Source organism: Heterodontus francisci, chromosome 17, assembly GCF_036365525.1.
Source record: "Heterodontus francisci isolate sHetFra1 chromosome 17, sHetFra1.hap1, whole genome shotgun sequence".
Taxonomy (NCBI): domain Eukaryota; kingdom Metazoa; phylum Chordata; class Chondrichthyes; order Heterodontiformes; family Heterodontidae; genus Heterodontus; species Heterodontus francisci.
In genome coordinates, this window is record NC_090387.1 from 55,399,035 (window position 1) to 55,417,344 (window position 18,310).

At 39.2% G+C, this 18,310-nt stretch overlaps 1 protein-coding gene across 9 annotated transcripts in view; it reads left to right on the forward strand.

Annotated features, from left to right (window-relative positions):
- The window catches only part of chd9 (chromodomain helicase DNA binding protein 9), a 287,584-nt gene that overhangs the window by 210,402 nt on the left and 58,872 nt on the right, over positions 1-18,310 (forward strand). For 6 of the 9 annotated variants that reach the window (XM_068049443.1, XM_068049450.1, XM_068049447.1 and 3 more), the window contains 8 exons: positions 912-1,107; positions 4,047-4,214; positions 7,637-7,816; positions 9,654-9,764; positions 10,996-11,192; positions 13,806-14,005; positions 16,351-16,510; positions 16,820-16,933. In XM_068049443.1, the coding sequence (XP_067905544.1) occupies positions 912-1,107; positions 4,047-4,214; positions 7,637-7,816; positions 9,654-9,764; positions 10,996-11,192; positions 13,806-14,005; positions 16,351-16,510; positions 16,820-16,933 (1,326 nt within the window). The remainder of the gene's footprint in view (positions 1-911; positions 1,108-4,046; positions 4,215-7,636; positions 7,817-9,653; positions 9,765-10,995; positions 11,193-13,805; positions 14,006-16,350; positions 16,511-16,819; positions 16,934-18,310) is intronic. The other 3 variants (XM_068049444.1, XM_068049446.1, XM_068049449.1) reach the window with 1 other exon arrangement.

Genomic DNA, 18,310 nt, shown 5'->3' on the forward strand with positions numbered 1-18,310 from the left:
ACCCACAAGCTTCTGGCACTGTGGTAAAGTGTTGCCAACTGAACCATGACTGCAAATGGGTACTGCCTAGTTGGGAACCCAACTGTAGCTATGCAACTACTAGTTTGTCTCCAATATTAAATGCAGCATGTTTCTAATGTTTTATATTAAAAAAAAGAATTGTTGCATTAATTTTCTTTGAACAATTGAGATTTCGTAGGTATTGAGGCATGGCCTGAATGCTATACATATTTGAGTGTTTATGTGCAGATGTCTGCTTTTTGTCACCCAAGAACTGGATACCGTGTCTTTGCAGCACTCTACCATCATAACATGGTGTCAAATAGTGCCTTTAGTTTAACAACAGAAGATTCCAAAAATATCATGTTGTCAGTTCTGAAGGTACCAAGCAAAGGCTATAAGCAATTTACTGGGTGGGAAAGAAGGAAAATCAACAAACAAGTCCCGATTTGTCAGTTCCTCAAAACTCTTGGTTGGCTGATTACAGAAATACATAGTATAAGCTTGGACTCAGTTTTGCCTGCCTTGCAGTCAGCCCTCTTGGGTTCATGGCACAGAGACATTGTGAGGTTCAACTTCTTGTTGGGAGGTTTATGATGAAAGCACTGTTTGTGCTGTTGGTCATTGGACTTGCTTGAAGATTTTGGGCAACTATGAAATATATGTGATTTGTATCTGTTTTAAATTATTGGTACTCCTCTTGACAACTTTTGCAATGGTTTTGTTGCAGTCAATTTCACATCTTGAATAATTGTTTACTACTTTAGATATAATGAGACCAAAGGCAGTGCAATGTGAAGTTTTGCAGTGACAGAAATCAAATACGGGAAGGTTTGGGAGAAGGATCTTTATCCAGAACCAAGTGAAAACCATATTAATAATTTTTATTGTATGTATCATTTTATTTACAGGTACCCATATGAGCGTATTGATGGAAGAGTTAGGGGAAATTTGCGACAGGCAGCAATTGACCGATTCAGCAAGCCTGACTCTGATCGCTTTGTGTTTCTACTGTGCACAAGAGCTGGTGGTTTAGGCATCAATCTAACTGCAGCAGATACTTGTATCATTTTTGATTCAGACTGGAATCCACAGAACGACCTTCAGGTAATTAAAAAAAAAATGAATTTTGGATAAAGACTGAGTAGAGTTTGGTAATTAGGCACCAGTAGAGGAAATAGACATGGATATATTTTGTTAGTTTATAAAAGAAAGTGAACTTTTTCTTGCCTAGTTATATAAAATCATTATGAAATAGAATTAGGGGAAAGTTTATCAGTGGTATATTCCAACAAAAACAACTAAACACTCCACTTTAAAAAAAAAAGAAACTACTTTTGTCCAAATAATGGGATAAATATTTATTTCCACTATCCAGTTTTATAGTCCATAGCAGCTGGAATTAAGTATCCAGTACTGGAAAGAACTCCTCTTTGCTGATGATGCTGCATTAACATCTCACACCGAAGAGTGTCTGCAGAGAATCATCAACAGGTTTGCGGCTGCCTGCAATGAATTTGGCCTAACCATCAGCCTCAAGAAAACGAACATCATGGGACAGGACGTCAGAAATGTCCCATCCATCAATATCGGCGACCACGCTCTGGAAGTGGTTCAAGAGTTCACCTACCTAGGCTCAACTATCACCAGTAACCTGTCTCTCGATGCAGAATTAAACAAGCGCATGGGAAAGGCTTCCTCTGCTCTGTCCAGACAGGCCAAGAGGGTGTGGGAAAATGGCGCACTGACACAGAACACAAAAGTCCAAGTGTATCAAGCCTTTGTCCTCGGTACCTTGCTCTACGGCAGCGAGGCCTGGACAACGTACGTCTGCCAAGAACGACGTCTCAATTCATTCCATCTTTGCTGCCTCCGGAGAATCCTTTGCATCAAGTGGCAGGACCGTATCTCCAACACAGAAGTCCTCGAGGCGGCCAACATCCCCAGCATATACACCCTACTGAGCCAGTGGCGCCTGAGATGGCTTGGCCATGTGAGCTGCATGGAAGATGGCAGGATCCCCAAGGACACATTGTACAGCGAGCTCGTCACTGGTATCAGACCCACCGGCCGTCCATGTCTCCGCTTTAAAGACGTCTGCAAACGCGACATGAAGTCCTGTGACATTGATCACAAGTCGTGGGAGTCAGTTGCTAGCGATCGGCAGTGCTGGCGGGCAACCATAAAGGCGGGGCTCAAGCGTGGCGAGTCGAAGAGTCTTAGCAGTTGGCAGGAAAAAAGACAGAAGCGCAAGGAGAGAGCCAACTGTGTAATAGCCCCGACAACCAATTTTATCTGCAGCACCTGTGGAAGAGTCTGTCACTCTAGAATTGGCCTTTATAGCCACTCCAGGCGCTGCTTCACAAACTACTGACCACCTCCAGGCGCTTACCCATTGTCTCTCGAGACATGGAGGCCAAAGAACTGCGCGGAATTGCTGTCTGTAAAAACACTATCACCTATATATATTGTTGATGCTCTAACTCGTAAACGGTCATAGTTTTGTGAGGCAGTAAAACCTCTTGGTTTACTCATGGCTTTGCTGTTTTCAGTCTATAGTCTATGTCACCAACTTAGTGAAATGGGAGAAGCATTTGGTTCCTTATTGAACTGTGTATTGGAATTAGGAGACAATTGAACACTGAAACAGCACTGGGAAGACAAAGCAAGAGATTTAATGAAAGAATGGAGTGTCAGAATGAGAAAAGACATTTTGCCAGGTTGCAAATCCTTCTGCAAAGTGTCAGGAAGTGGAAGCGCACAATTTACAGAACTGAACCCCCTTCCCTAAAACACCTGGTCAGCCAACACTGGGAGGAGGTAGCTGAAAACAAACAGCCAACTCATTCCAGATGCAGCTGACTCGGCATTCAAGGTCTTAGCGATGCACATCCCAAGAAGGTATGGAGGCACTTGAATCCCAACAGGCTTTAATTGAAATTGTAGGTTTCAGGAGTAGGTCATGCAGCCCCTCAAACCTGTTCTGCCATTTAGTCAAATCAAGGCTGATCTGTATCTCAATTCCATTTTACCCATCTTTGCTCTATATCCCTAGATACCCTTGCCTAACAAAAATCTGTCTATCTCAGTCTGGAAAATTGCAATTAATCGAGGATCCAAAAGCTTTTGGGGGAGGGTGTTCCAGATTTCCAGCACCCTTTGTATGAATAAGTGCTTCCTGACTTCATTACTTAATAATCTAGCTCTAATTTTAAGATTGTCATGTTTTGGATTTGCCACCAGAAGAAATGGTTTCTCTGTTTTTACCCTATCAATTAACTTAGTCATTTTAAGCATCTTGACATCACTGCTCAACCTTCTAAACCCCAGGAATAGCAAGCCAAGTTTATGCAATCCCAACCCATGCATTTCTCACGACATCCCGCCCCAACCTGCTCATAGAGTGCTGTGGCATAGTGGTTTAAATCTTGTCAAAATTATCTTGTTCCGCGCTCTTTCTGTCATACTACACTGGATAAGGCTTGAATTGAACAGATTATGTAACCAGTAACGCTAAGATGATGTCAACCTAAATTAAACTCCTTTGAGAGTGTGAGAAGGAGCAGAAATTTCACGATTTAAGATGCATAGTCAGCTTTTTAAATCTTTGTTTAGGAAGGGGAAAATCAGCAAAGGTTACCCCACTGGTGCCACTGTCCTATGTTGCATGTCTGTATGTGTTGATGTTGGTGAAGACCAGATTGGGCTTGGCTATACTAGCTCTCCCAGTCAAATAACTGTCTAAGATCATATGTAAAAATAGGCCACTTGGGTGAAATTATCAGAAGAATTTTGTGTCTTTAGAGCCATGCAAAGCAAAAGCAGTATAAAGTTTAAAAATAGGCTTTTGCTTTTTTGAGCAATTCTGTATAACAATATTACATCCCTTGGAAGTCTTCAGTGAATTTGTCCCATTTTAGACCATTGCAGTGAAATAGGCATGTGGCATATTGATGCAATAAAATGTGTTCAATTCCTCATTTTATAGATTAATGTTTAAAATTTGTAGTGTACAGTAAGACTAGTATATGGCTTTTTTTTTGAAGGCTCAAGCTCGATGTCACAGGATTGGTCAGAACAAAGCTGTGAAAGTTTACAGGCTCATAACGCGGAACTCATATGAACGGGAGATGTTTGACAAGGCCAGTCTGAAGCTGGGTCTCGACAAAGCTGTGCTGCAGAGTATGAATGGACGAGAAAACAGTGTCGGTGGGGTATGTAATGAAAATATTGATTTTAATCACATATTCAAAATGTTACATAATGTCCTAAGTTATTTACAGCATAGTAACTGGTCAGGTTAATGAGACAATACATCAGCTATATTCTGGAAAAATAAATCTAATGTGCTCAAAACAAGTAGCAGCATACAGCAATAATGCCACATGATTTCTCTTTCCCACTTGTCTGTTAACAATTATATGTCATTTACAAAATGCAGGTGAACAAACGATTCCATGTTAAATTCAGGCACACGTATATTTTGAGTTTGAGAAATTGTTTAGCTTTTACTGTTCATCTTTTATTCTGTGAATTGCAATAGTATTAAAAATAATTTTCCAATTAAGCTAAAACTGTTCTGTTGTTTTTCTATTAGTGTCCATTTGATTAAAGGTGTTTTTTTCCCCCTAGCTGTTCCATTGAAACATAATCTACAGGACCATCAGGATGCATTCCATCTGGCTGGTCCCATGTATTAAACTTGTTTTATAAAATTAAAATTCTTTCTTTTTGCCCCCAATTTTCTCTTTCATTTTCCACCCTCAAAAAGCATTGCCTCCTTCCTCAGATACAGCTCCATGGGTGCGGGACAGCTGCTGAAACTGTGCCCAGCTCACTGGTAATTCACCTGAGGGCCTTGATGGTGAACTTCGGCTGGCTGTTCCATCATCACTACAGAGCTCAGCCCTGATGGTGCCAGATGTACAAACACACCCATTTCTGGGTGAGGTTGCTGAATACTGATTGGGAGTGAGAAACCTAGGGTTTTAAAGAGGAGAGGGAGCATATGGGGTTTGAGGTGGGAATTTGACCGCTTGGATCTAGGGACCTGAATGTATGGCTAAGGGATGGGGATGCACAAGATGTCATTTAGAGGAACAATTCAGTGGGGGTGCAATGCAGGACTGGCAGAAGTTATAAAGGTAGAGGATGGTGAGGCCATAAAGGGACTTAAACAAAAAGGTGAGTGTTGAGGTCTAAGAGTCAACGTAAGTCATCAAAGAGAGTGGACAATGGGAGTCCAACCAGGAGAGCATTGGTATAGTCAAGTCTAGAGGTGTCAAAGGCAGTTTCATTGACTGCAGAGGTACAGGTGGGGGATGTTATGGAAGTGGAAGTGACGTAGACCATATTTGTTATGATATGGGGAGTGAACTCAGTTTGCTGTTGAATAGAATGGTGAAATTGAAAACAGTCTGGTTCAACCAGAGACACTGGCCAAGGCGAAAGATGGAATCGGTGACAAAGGTATGGAGTTTGTGGTGGGTGCTGAAGAAGATGTCTTCGATCTTCCCAATGTTTAGATGGAGGAAGCTGCGGCTCATCATCCACAGGCTTCCATAAATATGCCGACAGCATCCAACTCTACCTGTATACCACCCCCTAGGCCTTCCACAGTCTCTATATTGTTAGACAGCTTGTCTTAGATCCATAAGATGACCCAGTGCCTGCAGATGATATGGTTAAGGGGCAGTATATGAATGAACAAGAGGAGGAGTCCAGGTCAGGGGAACAAATATAGTTTGTACATCTCAATTACTCTCTGGTAAAGCTCAAGGAGTCTTGAGGCAAACCAAATGGACTCCTAAGCATTCACAAAGGAGGATCACTTGTAATTTGTTAACCTGTCACTGCTTATTTGGGCTTTCCTTGCACGGAACTATGTACTGAATTTGGCTAACTCTCAACAAAAGCTCTCGAGTGATTTAACAACTGCAGTGAAAAATGATTAAGAAAAGTATTCCAGCTTGAAAATAGTTCTCGACTAATACATCCATTCTAATATGAACATGGCATATTCTCTTTTTTACATCTGTGAAAAGACTATTTACTGCCACACCAACTTGCTTTTTTGAATTATAATTTTCATTAATCCACTGACGATCTGAATTTATATTTTTTGACAAAATTTAAAGAACAGATATAAAAGTGATGACTTTGCTGGCAGCTTATGATAGCCACCAAATTTGCAACACTATCCTATGTTGCAAGGCTTGTGAGGAAGGAGACGAAATGTCTACTCAGTCCCCAGCAAGAACCAAGATCCAGGAATATTAGGGAACTACCTGTTCTTTTTAGCAAGAAGAAATAATACTGCTAACTGCTATGTTTGAATCACTGAGTGACAGTCATGTGACAAGTCCCTCCCCATCTGTAGTTTTTAAGCTTGTGTTTCTCTGCAGCAGAGGAGAAGCATCTGGACTCTGACATGTGCAGACCCAAGTGGGGGATCCCTCTTTTTCTCCATTTCAGCTTACAAGCTTCGAACACTGCTTGTTGACTGACCACTCTGGCTACAATCAGAATCCCCATTTGAGGAACTCATCCACACCGCTGTGTTACGACCGAGGCGGGAGGAGTGCAATATTTATTCTAGTTCCACTTCTCTACGGGCCATAACGTATATTTAAATCTGTCTTCCAAGCAGTTTATCCTCCAACTCATTGTCCAAAGCAAAGCTAAATGTTGCAAAAATCAAGCCTTCTGGCCCCTATAAATCTTGACCTGTCACTTCTCTGTAAACATCTTCTCCAAGTCAAAACAACAAGCTTCCTGTTGGTGTTTTAGCTGAAAACAGGTGCCTTCCAGTAAGGGCTTGTTTACAAACCAAGTCCAGGAAGCCTTCTGGTGACCTCTTTTTAAAAAAAAAAGAAACACAAAGTTCAGCATCTCTTCAAGTTTCCAGATGAATCAATGTCTGTAATTCAACTATAAGTCCTTAAAAACATATTTTACAAAAAAAATAGAAGCACTCTCAACAGCTGTCTCCAAGAGACTCACCGAACCAGTCATCTATCTCTTTAAACTAAAAACCTCAGGACCACCGAATTCAGCTAGAAGCCAGCCGAATCACCCAATGCTACAGACTGTATGCTGTTTTTTTTTCTATGGACTCTAACTCAACCAATCTACGTTTCCCCACTCTGTAACCTATTTGTGTGTGTGTGAAAGTTGGCGCGTAGTTTATTATTTGCATGAGTTCGGTTTAGGTACAATAAAGTTAATCTCTTTCTTTGTTAAACTCAAGAAAACCTGTCCAATTGGTTCTTGTTCTGAACATAGCAAGTAAGTAATCAAACCCCTACAGAATTGGCCAGTACATCCACTTTAAAAAAGAATTAAACCTGTTGTGGTCAAACAAGGAGAGGGAAAAGAGGGAACCCCTTCAACCCCTCCTCACTTAACCGTAACGTTATGAATAACCAGACCATAGATCTGTGTAATACCAGTAGATCAGATCTCTATGCTTGAGCTTAGTACATACAATTTGATGGTTAATCACATAGCTAACTTTTAAAAATGTTTACATTTTGGGAGATCTCAGGATGACCATCCGTACCTGTTGTTGAAGACATTTTTTTAAAAATTGACGATTCCAAGAAAGTAAATCTTCTTTAAATCTGTAATTGTGTAGATGCAGCAAATGTCCAAGAAAGAAATTGAAGACCTGCTTCGCAGAGGTGCTTATGGTGCAATCATGGACGAAGAAGATGAGGGTTCTAAATTTTGTGAGGAGGACATTGATCAGATTCTCATGCGACGCACAAAAACTATTACTATTGAATCTGAAGGAAGAGGTTCAACGTTTGCAAAGGTAACTTAAATGAGTATCAGACCATGTAAACCTACAAAATTACATTGCTGTCACATTGTATCTGGGAAAAGGCTACTGTGAAAAGAAAACTGACTTCAGGCAGGGTTGTGGTGTTGGTATCAACAACTGGTTCTAAAGACAAGGCTTAATTAAGTGATAGTTTTATGAGGGATGACCACAATTATCCTTCGTATTTCGGCGTGTATTCTGAATGTCCGGTAAATGAATGGCAAACAGCTCAGGTTTTCATATTTCTTGCAATCAGTTTGGCTAAAAAAAATCAAATGGAACTTTTTCTTGCATTTATGACTGTCACATTGAAATGCTACGGTTACATACCTTGTTCATGAAATCCCATAAACTTGACATTGGAAAGTATATGAAAAAGGTACTTTCCCTAGAATTTATATTAAAAAAGTACGTCCTTTGCTTAGATTTTTTTCTGTTGCTAGTTGAGCTGCATATGGCATCATACGCAGTAAGTCAGCAAATACAGTCTCTTACCTATCCTGCGTTTCTCTGCTCAGTCTACCCCTCTCTTTTCTGCCCCCCGCATGCCCATGCTCGATCTACCTCACTCCCTCCTCCCCCGTCCATTCTCCCCCTCCTCCTCCCACCGTGCTCCTCCCCACCCCACCCCACCCCAGACGTGCGTGCTCTCGCCATCCCCTGCGCTCGCTATCTCTTTCTCGCTACCTGTTCTCCCAATGACCAGCTTTTAATGGGTAATTTCAATTATAATATAAATTACTCTAATCGACATTAATAATGGAAAGTATAAAGTTGTCATTCTGTAATTGCATAAATTATATTCACAATGGGAAAAGGTGAAATGAGTGACAACAGTGCAGCTAAGGCTTTGTGGATATTAAGTGAGCACTGATGGAGGATTTTTAATGAGTAGACATATGTAAGTTTCCAATGTTTTATTATATATTTATAACTGCCATTCATCTGTTGTCTTTTTAAAACTCTAAATTACTATAATCTAATCTAATTTGTAAAATGTCAGTAGGCATTGAACTCTATATTTAAAAAATATCATGAATTATGGAAGTGCTTCAACTCGATTGTGTTTAAACCACAGTCTGTGTGCCTGTGCCCATGAGCCTGAACAATCTTGCCTCTGAAATCCCGGTTATTCTGTTTCCGTTTGTGTGTTTGCTTTTATGCATTCATATTTCTTAGAATGCTGTTTTGATCTGTTTGAATTTTGCAGGCCTAATGATTTAAAAGCAGCTGCTTGCTCACTGAGCTTGACAGGGTTAGAGGTGTTTTCTGTAAAATTTTTGCAATATGAGTTTAAGGGTTGGTCAGTAGTTAACAATAAATTCATCACAAAATGTTACAAGATTTGCTATTGAGGAAAAGTAGACTGCTCTAGTGTAGTTTTAGCACCTTTTAATGCGTGTGAAGAAATTAACGTCTTCAATGAAGTTCTCCATTAACTTACTATTGTGTATCTCAATTGCAGTATTGACATATGGCCCACAAAGGGATAAAGCTTGAACATCTAAGATACAGACCTTTTCCTTATTTTTGCTTTAGGATGGTATTCTGCTAGAATTAAAGCTCCTGTTAGGCCCATTGGTTTCTCATGATTAGGTCAAATTCCATTTTTACTGAATGGAATTCATGTTTTCTGTGAAAAATGTTTATAATTGATCTATGAACTCTGTAGGTACTCTTTCCTTCAGGAGTTAGGACCATAACTTAACCTTTTGTGAGAGAGGTTCAAAGATGACATTTATAGTGATCAATGTTTAGATTAATTTCTTTTACAATGGTTTTTGAGTAGTATATCACATTTTTTCAAGAATTTATTTAACTATTTCAGGCAAGTTTTGTTGCATCAGGCAACAGAAGTGACATTGCTTTGGATGATCCTAACTTTTGGCAGAAATGGGCAAAGAAGGCAGAAATTGATCTTGAAGCCATACATGGAAGGGTAAGTCATTCATGTATACAAGTGAGACCTCCTAACTCATTTCCCCTATAAAAAAAAAAGGGAGCAGAATGTTTCTAACATGACCATAAGGGAAGCATCCTATGGAAATATTTCCTGTAACAGAGAAGAATGTTCACAGGCCCAAGGGATAAGAGATTTTGTATGTAAATATGTCCCACAGAAACTAATGTGCTCTATTAGCTTTGAAACATAAGCAATATTATGTTGTTCACCTGCTATTCTTGGTATGTGAAGGAAGGCAGTATATTTGCTAATAGGGGAACCTTGTTTTGTTTAAAAAAAACACTGCAAGTGCTTACATCAAAATAGTGTGATTTTCAATTGTCGCCAAAAGTTTGCATGTTTTTATTCATTTATATTATTTTTGACATATAGCCAGCACTTACACTAAAGACAGACAGACCTACCATTTATATAGCACTCTTCATGACCTCAGGATCCCCAAAGCTTTTTGCAGCCTTTAAGTACCGTTGAAGTGTAGTCATTTGTGATGTAGGAAACACATCAGGCAATGTGGATAGAACAGGGTCCCACAGACAACAGTGTGATAATGACCAGATAATCTGTTGTAGTGATGTTGATTGAGGGATAATTGTTGACCAACACAACGGGGTTATGTCCCATGGTCGTCTTCAAAATAGTACCATGGGATCTTTTACATCCACTACATACTGTTGAGATGTTATCGATAGCAAATATCTGTTCTTTATGGTTTAAAGATAAATATTTCATCCAATTTAAAAGGAAAAATAATATTGAACTTAATGAAAATTTTAAGCTATCAATACCAAGAATAAGTTTTCAACAGTTTTGTGCTTAAAATATATTGCTGCGAGTGTGCTGTTGGCCTGCTATGTAGACAAGGGGAGCAGACCTCTCTATGTCTGTGCATACATCCATGCAAAACTGCAGCTGATATATCAGCAAGGTAAAGACAGTTCAGCAGGCTTACAGTTGAAAAGGTTAGCTTGTCATATTGAAGCTGGTTTGTAGACAAAACACTGAGATACTACCTCCTTAGATAAGCTCACTCCTAATGCCAAATCTCACTGATGCTGCGTTGGCTGCTGTTATACTTGATGTTTTGTGTGACTGTGATACCAAAACCCTCTTGCTCCAGTATAAAAGATACACCTGTAAGATTCAAGGTTTTCTTCCAGAATACCCTGCAGAGAAAATAATCTTTCTTTTTTGATAATTCTCTGTACAGAACAGCTTAGTTATTGACACTCCAAGAGTAAGAAAGCAAACCAGACCTTACAATGCTGCTAAAGATGAGCTGGCGGAATTATCAGAAGCAGAGAGTGATGGAGAGGATAGACCCAAACTACGCAGGCCATATGACCGATGTCATGCATATGGAAGAACAGAGTGCTTCAGAATTGAGAAGAATCTGCTAATTTATGGGTATAAAATATCATTGAAGCTTTATGTAACAATCAGAAAAACATGTCCCAGATGTAGGCTACTTGCATTACTATCATGCAATATTTTGGGTATTGTGTGTTTTTAAAAGACTTGTGTGACAAAATATAATATTTTGAACGGCTCCATTTCCATGTCCTGTTCCATAAGAATTCATAATTTCTTGACATTTCTACTAATTGCTTCCATACCTTGTAACTTAAAAACAAACTAAGATGGGTTATTGCCTTGTTTTTATAGACTAGCAAATTTCCCATGGCATTAATAAAGGTGAGTGAGAGAATAGGCTACATTATAGCAACAGGAATCTTGCACAGCTGCAAATCATATTTTTTTTTTTAAGTAACTAGCAACGTTTTCCAGTACATTAGTGGTTAAAAGTGTAAAAATGTTAACGTGCCTTTTGCTCAAGGTAACAAACTTAACACACATCATTAAACATTAAAAAAAACTATGTGATATAAATATAAATTGTATTAACAGATCTCCTGTGGTGTTGCTCACAATAAGTTAGATGATATGCTATTGTATAAGGACAGAAGGTGACATACCATTTAAAGTACGATATGTTCTCCGAAGAAGGGTCAGTGGCCCTTTAGGCCACCCTTAAGAAACTAACCATTTTTAAGTAAGCACAAGGTGAGGATAATTAGAGATTAGTTGTTGTTGGTGAGAGAATGTTGCAGGCTGGAACTTCCTATCAGTTTCATGGTGCAGCTCAGAAGCACCCCTCATAAACCTACCAAAAGGCTGTCTGCCCCATCAAGATGTGAAAGCGAAAGAAAGAACAAACTTGCATTTATGTAGAGTGAGAACTGAAGCGTCTGAGCAAAATGGATGAAAAGTGATAGGAGAAAAAAAAAGTTATGGATATGGAAAGAGTCCTGCATTATTAATAGACTTGCCAGAGTTGATATCTAGCTAAAGGGCATGAAAGCATTTTTTTTATTTTCGTAGAGCTCAGCCTAAGTATTTTTTCATATATCACCCTTTTTTCCCTGCTCGCTTTATTAGTAAATAATTGCTGATTTTTGTCATTGATGATCTTCATACCTGCTTGCTGTTGGCTTATTTTTAGATTTAATCTGTCTGTTCAGTTGTGATTTGTGTTTTTATGAATGTTGTCTGAACCAATTGAAGGCAAGTGTGATGTACTATTTGTATATGTGACAATTGTGTAAATTAATGTGGGTAGCCAAGCTTTTTCTTTAAGCATGAATCTAACAGAATGGAAATTTATTTTGGGTAATCTAATCACAAACTGTTGGCCAGCTTGGTAAACATGATGTCTTTTGTTTTAAAAGATCACCTTCGTCTACATTCTAAGTGATGGAATGCTTAATCATCTTTGGCAGCTGGAGGTTTTCTGTGTTGGTTAAGTGATGTGTCACAATTTGGAGGAAAAGCATTCCCGCTCCTTCATATTTACTTGCCTTAACAGCAACTTACTTTGAAGCTGATGAGTAAACCAACTCTTTAAATTAGACAAAAATTTCAAGAATCATTTTGAATGGCTTGTCTTCGGTTATTCGCGTGCCTCAGGAATGTGATCTAGTGCAAGATTGTTCAATCTTTTTGTCATGGTCAGCTGGTTAGGTCTGTGCTGTGGAGCTCAAGCCACACATGAACTTTGAATCCTTGCTTCCATTAATTTTCTTATATTTCACAATGCTGTTGCTAACAGAAAAATTTCGAATTTAGCTACCAATGAGGAAACAATGCCATGATCGGCCTTTTCCATATCTTTAAGGTCCACAAAATTCCAACAAGAAAACCCAGTGAGCAAAAAGTATGAGCACAATACAGCTGAGTTGTGTGGGCTATATGTGCCTGATTTTTGGAGTTGATGAATTACTTATTACCCATGGACTGCTGTTTTGAGCATTCCATATAATAACCGGGATGAGCTTTATGGGAGAAATGCTTCCTCCCCCTTGTCAACACTTCTTCATCTTTGTCTCTGTCTTTTAGATGCTCCTTTTCCACCTCACCCAACATTTTTGTTGTTGCTGTGTCCCATCTGTGCATTCTGTGTCTTTATCTGTATAATATATAAAAGTGTACACCCTGCTATAAAATTCAATATTTTAGATATTCATTTTCCACATTAGATAATGAAATTAGTCCTCTACCAATTCACCCTGTTCAGCAAGGGCAAATCTTTCTGATGGTTTCATTCCATCTTCAAGTGCCATATGATTAGCTGATAATTGCATAAAGCCCCACTCGGCTTCATCGCACTTCCACAAATGTGAAACCTCAAATTATTCTTTGAGAAAATCCCATGGTAATCTCCAACCAAATAATAATGACACCATTGTTCTCTTATTGGAGAACAAAACCCAAGTAAAGATTTTCCCGAAAGTTAGGAATCCTGCCCCTGCAGTTTGCCAGAAATCCCTCATTCGATCATGTTGGGAGTAATAAACACATGCACTCATTCATATCATGTAATAGAGGAATCCTAACTTTCAACATGATTATGAATTACATAATCAAAGCCATTTAAACTATGCTTGCTGATTTGTGGTAAGTTAAGTTCATTTATTAAAAAAGTATATTCAGATTTTTTCATACATTTTCAATATGTTCCAGGTGGGACCGCTGGAAAGACATTTTATCACATGGGCGTTTTAAGAGACGGCTGGTGGAACAGGATGTGGAGACAATTTGTCGTGCACTCTTAGTATACTGCCTTGCTCACTATAGAGGAGATGAAAAGATAAAAAGTTTTATCTGGGACCTCATTACCCCAACAGAGGATGGACAGACAAAGGAACTGCAAAACCATCTAGGTAACAGACTTGCCAGCAAGCTTTTTCATTGGGCTTAGTGCAATAATACTTTTAGAAAACTGCATTATAATTTTGCAATGCTAAGTGCCAACCATAGTATATGACTAGTACTTTCAAGCAAGGCAGTATGTTCAGCTTAACTTGCATATATTGCATGTATGCATTAGTAACAATTGATTGCAAAAGGAATAGGTTTGTAAAATTGTGTATGAATTAATCACCTACAGTATGTTATAAAGCACTAGTACAACCAGGATTTGAAATGATGTGAATAGTAAAACTGAAATCAGACCAGCAACAAATACTCAGGTGTATTGCTCTGCACTGAATTCATATCATCATAGCCACCTTTGGAACCAATCAAGAAGACAGCATGGGATTATACAGTCTTTTTGCCTTGCTCTCAGATCAGGGAAAGCCGGGCACCATACATGGGTACTTAATCACATTCACCACAGAGCCCTACTCCCTTGCCTTCTATGCAAAATTTTGAAGTCAGAAGAGAGCTAATGTGATTTTCAGCACTTTTGCAAAGTTAAAAACTTCTGGGTTATTCAGAAAAGGAGTTCTTTTAATATTTTACTTTTTTTAGGACCATCTATACTCCTAACAACAGCAAGTCTGCAGGCTCTCAAACAATGAAGCCTTTTTCTGAAATAAAATCAAAGTGCTAGAAATACTCAGCAGGTCTGCCAGCATCTTTGGAGAGAGAAATAGAGTTAACATTTCAGGTCGATGACCTTTCATCAGAACTCTTGAAGCCACCTTCTGTTTAGGTTTTCATCAGAAATCGTATAGCTCACATAGTATCCCCTCAGATAACCCAAGGTCAGCAGGAACATGCCACTCTGGCACACTAGCTGGAACTAAAAGCTAATTAAATTTCCTTTAAGAATAAATCAAAATAAAAAACAACATAATGGTTTATCTTTGATACTACTATAAACACTTTCTGATAGGTAAAAGCAGTCCATTCTCAAAAGTACGCATCATTGCATTGAGTTATGCCTTTGTGTAGTGATCTTTACCTAAGAGTCGTGAAGCATATATGCGATGGAGTGTGAGAACCAGACTAAAGAGTATATATTCTCAGGTTCTAGCAATTTCTGGCGACAGAACTGTCAGTCAACATACGCTATCCCGATAGATTACAAATCTATCAGATCCCTGACTCCAGCAGTACATACATACCTTCAGGGCAAACCTAAGCTGTAAGAGTCTAACTAGCAGAACTTCCTGCTGGGGGCAAGCATTCCAGATAGCGACTAAAGAGACAGCACTTACGAATATTACGGACATGTCTATGTTTAACCTTTCAGAGGTCTGAGATAGTTGAAAATGCAATGGACTAAGTATGTGTATGGCAACTGGGCGGCGCAGTGGTTAGCACCGCAGCCTCACAGCTCCAGCGACCCTGGTTTGGTTCTGGATACTGCCTGTGCTGAGTTTGCAAGTTCTCCCTGTGACCGCGTGGGTTTCCGCCGGGTGCTCCGGTTTCCTCCCACAGCCAAAGACTTGCAGGTTGATAGGTAAATTGGCCATTGTAAATTGCCTCTGACATGTTATGTAGTTAGTGATCATACAGGAGTCTCGACATTGAACTTTAGCAGGCTATTCAACTATGGGAAGAGTCATAGCTGAGCCCAAATCTGTCGTTAGCGACAAACTTGGCTTTGCAACTGACTGGAGTCCTACTACATCTGATGTGAAGCACAAGTAGTGTAAGGCAACGTCCTGGAAATGGTCTCGCAGTTCTTCCCTTTTGTGTACTCGGAAGCCAGATCCTTAACTTGACTCCAGATTATACTGTTTGTTTTGCATCATTGCAAAATAGGAGCATGACAACATGTTCAGACTATAAATTCTAACAGTGTTCTCAAATATCTTGTACAAACACAGTATATTAAAACAGTGAAGGATCTGTTTTCATGTTGAAATTTTGAAGTGACTCCACGGATTACATAGGGTGGAGAAAAAAGACAAAAAACAAGACAGATTCAACCAGGTTTCAATATATCTATTTCCTATATCCAATCCTGATCATTTCTGTACAATTCCACTTTATGCTACAATATATTGAAGTCATATTTATTGTAAGGTAAACTGTGATTGTGTTGAATTTAATTTGAAAACACAGGCAAAGGGAGCTGATTGGGCGCCTTCTGTGCTATATCGTTCTGTGACGTGCGAATAGCTTGGCTACATCATTTTACTGATTAGCTTCATGGTCTATTAGTGTGTAAATATACTTAAGCTTTGAATTAAGACTGTCTTGTTTTGCAATTTTTTTTTTCTCCTAGAGCCATAGTCAGAATTAAGCTTTTTGTTCTGGACTCCTTTATTAGGTTTGTCTGCACCAGTCCCGAGAGGCCGGAAAGGGAAGAAGGTGAAGATCCAGGGAAGCACATTTGACATGCAGAAGGCTGAGTGGCTCAGGAAATATAACCCAGAACACCTGCTCCAGGACGATGGCTACAAAAAACATTTAAAACATCATTGCAATAAGTAAGTTGGACAATCGCTTGATACTTTCTGTACTGATTCTTTTTTCTTTGAAACTAATATGGCGGTATCTGTAAAAGTGTTAAACTGATGCATCGTGCACAGTTGTAATGATATGGCCAGTTTATAAAGGTGCATCTATATTTATTGACTGATAAATAAGGCATTGTAACATCAGTTAACTAAAACACAATACACAGGTAAGGAAGATGATCTTTTATTTTGAGTTTGTCAGTTTGTGTCTTTCCCATTAATTTATATGACATCATTCAAACAGCCTTACTTAATATTGGCATTGTGTCCAAATTACAGTACTTATCTGACTCTGTCACTCAGGGTACTTTTGCGAGTAAGGATGTTGTATTATCTGAAGCAAGAAGTAATTGGTGACCAGTTGGAAAAGGTGCTTGATGGAGTGGATGCTAGGTAAGAATATTTATTACAGATGCTTAGAATTGCAAAGACTAACTTGTAATCTTGAAGTTCTTAAGCTTGTTGTCATGCAGGCCCCCCCTGCCAAGAATGAGGTACACATCCGCCACATGCACATTAAAACTAAAAATTGCTGCTGGGAAGAAAAGAGGGCCTATCGCCAAGGAATTGCCGGGCCCCTTGCCAGAAAGACTTTTTTTTTGCATACTAGCGGACAGTGTTAGAACAAAGGACCCATTCCCTGCTTCCCCAGAAGACGTGGCCAGACCAGTTTAGTCACATGACTAACTGGCGGTTGGAGTTTTTTGAATTTGAATTTGCCACAGAATTTTAAAACTCAGAAAGCTGTTTGCTCCTGGACTGAGAACATTTAGGTCCTGTCTGCTGTCATCTCGCTCTCACCAGCTTCAGAAACCATTGAAGCCACATGAACCCCAAGGGAGAAAAGTCTCCTACAGTGAAGAATACTGGGCCCCGCCGAAAAGCAAGAATTGTCTACAAAAGGACTACAGTGAGCTTGATGCACAGTAACATGAAACTCTTCTGATATTGCCTCAAACCTCTCTATTTTGTTTTTCTCTTTTCTGTGCGTATCGCGTATGCATGTTAGCGTGGGATGTGGCGTGTATCCGTAGGCGTTAACTGAGCTGGAGATTAAGTTTAATAAAATTTCACTTTTCTTTAAACCTAAGAAAGCCTGTTAATGCTAATTTCTTTGCCTTATAATTGGGAAGTGGTGAACAAAGATTCACCAAAGGGGGAGCTCAAAACACAGTGTGTTTAAAATTAAACCCTGTTATAATAAGACCAGGTGAAGACAATAAAAGATCCCTAGACACCTTTCTCACCTGGTCGTAACATTGTAAATATTAAACTGTTGTACCAATTTTATTTTTCTCGTGAGTTCTTTATGAATCACTTCAACTGTGTAGTATTCCATGATTAACTAGTTATTGAAACATGTTCTTGCAGTTTCAGTGGACAAGTTTAATTTAGCAGCCAACAACAACTTGGATTTATGCCAGCACCTTTAGAATCATAGAAATTTACAGAACAGAAGGAGGCCATTCAGGCCATCATGCATGCACTGCCTCTTTGAAAGAGCAATCCTGGTCAGTCCATACTCCCTTTTTTTGTCTGTAACCCAGTAAGGTCCTCATTGTCAAGCACCTGTTCAACTCCTTTTTTTCTTTATGGAATCAGCTTCCAGCACCTTTTCAGGTAGAGCATGCCAAATCCCAAAAACTCAATGAAAAAAATTCTCATCTTCCATCCAGATCTTTTGCCAATGATTTTAAATTTATGACCTCTGATTATTGACCCATTTGCCAGTGGGGGTAGTTTTTCTCTATCTACTCTATAAAAACCTCT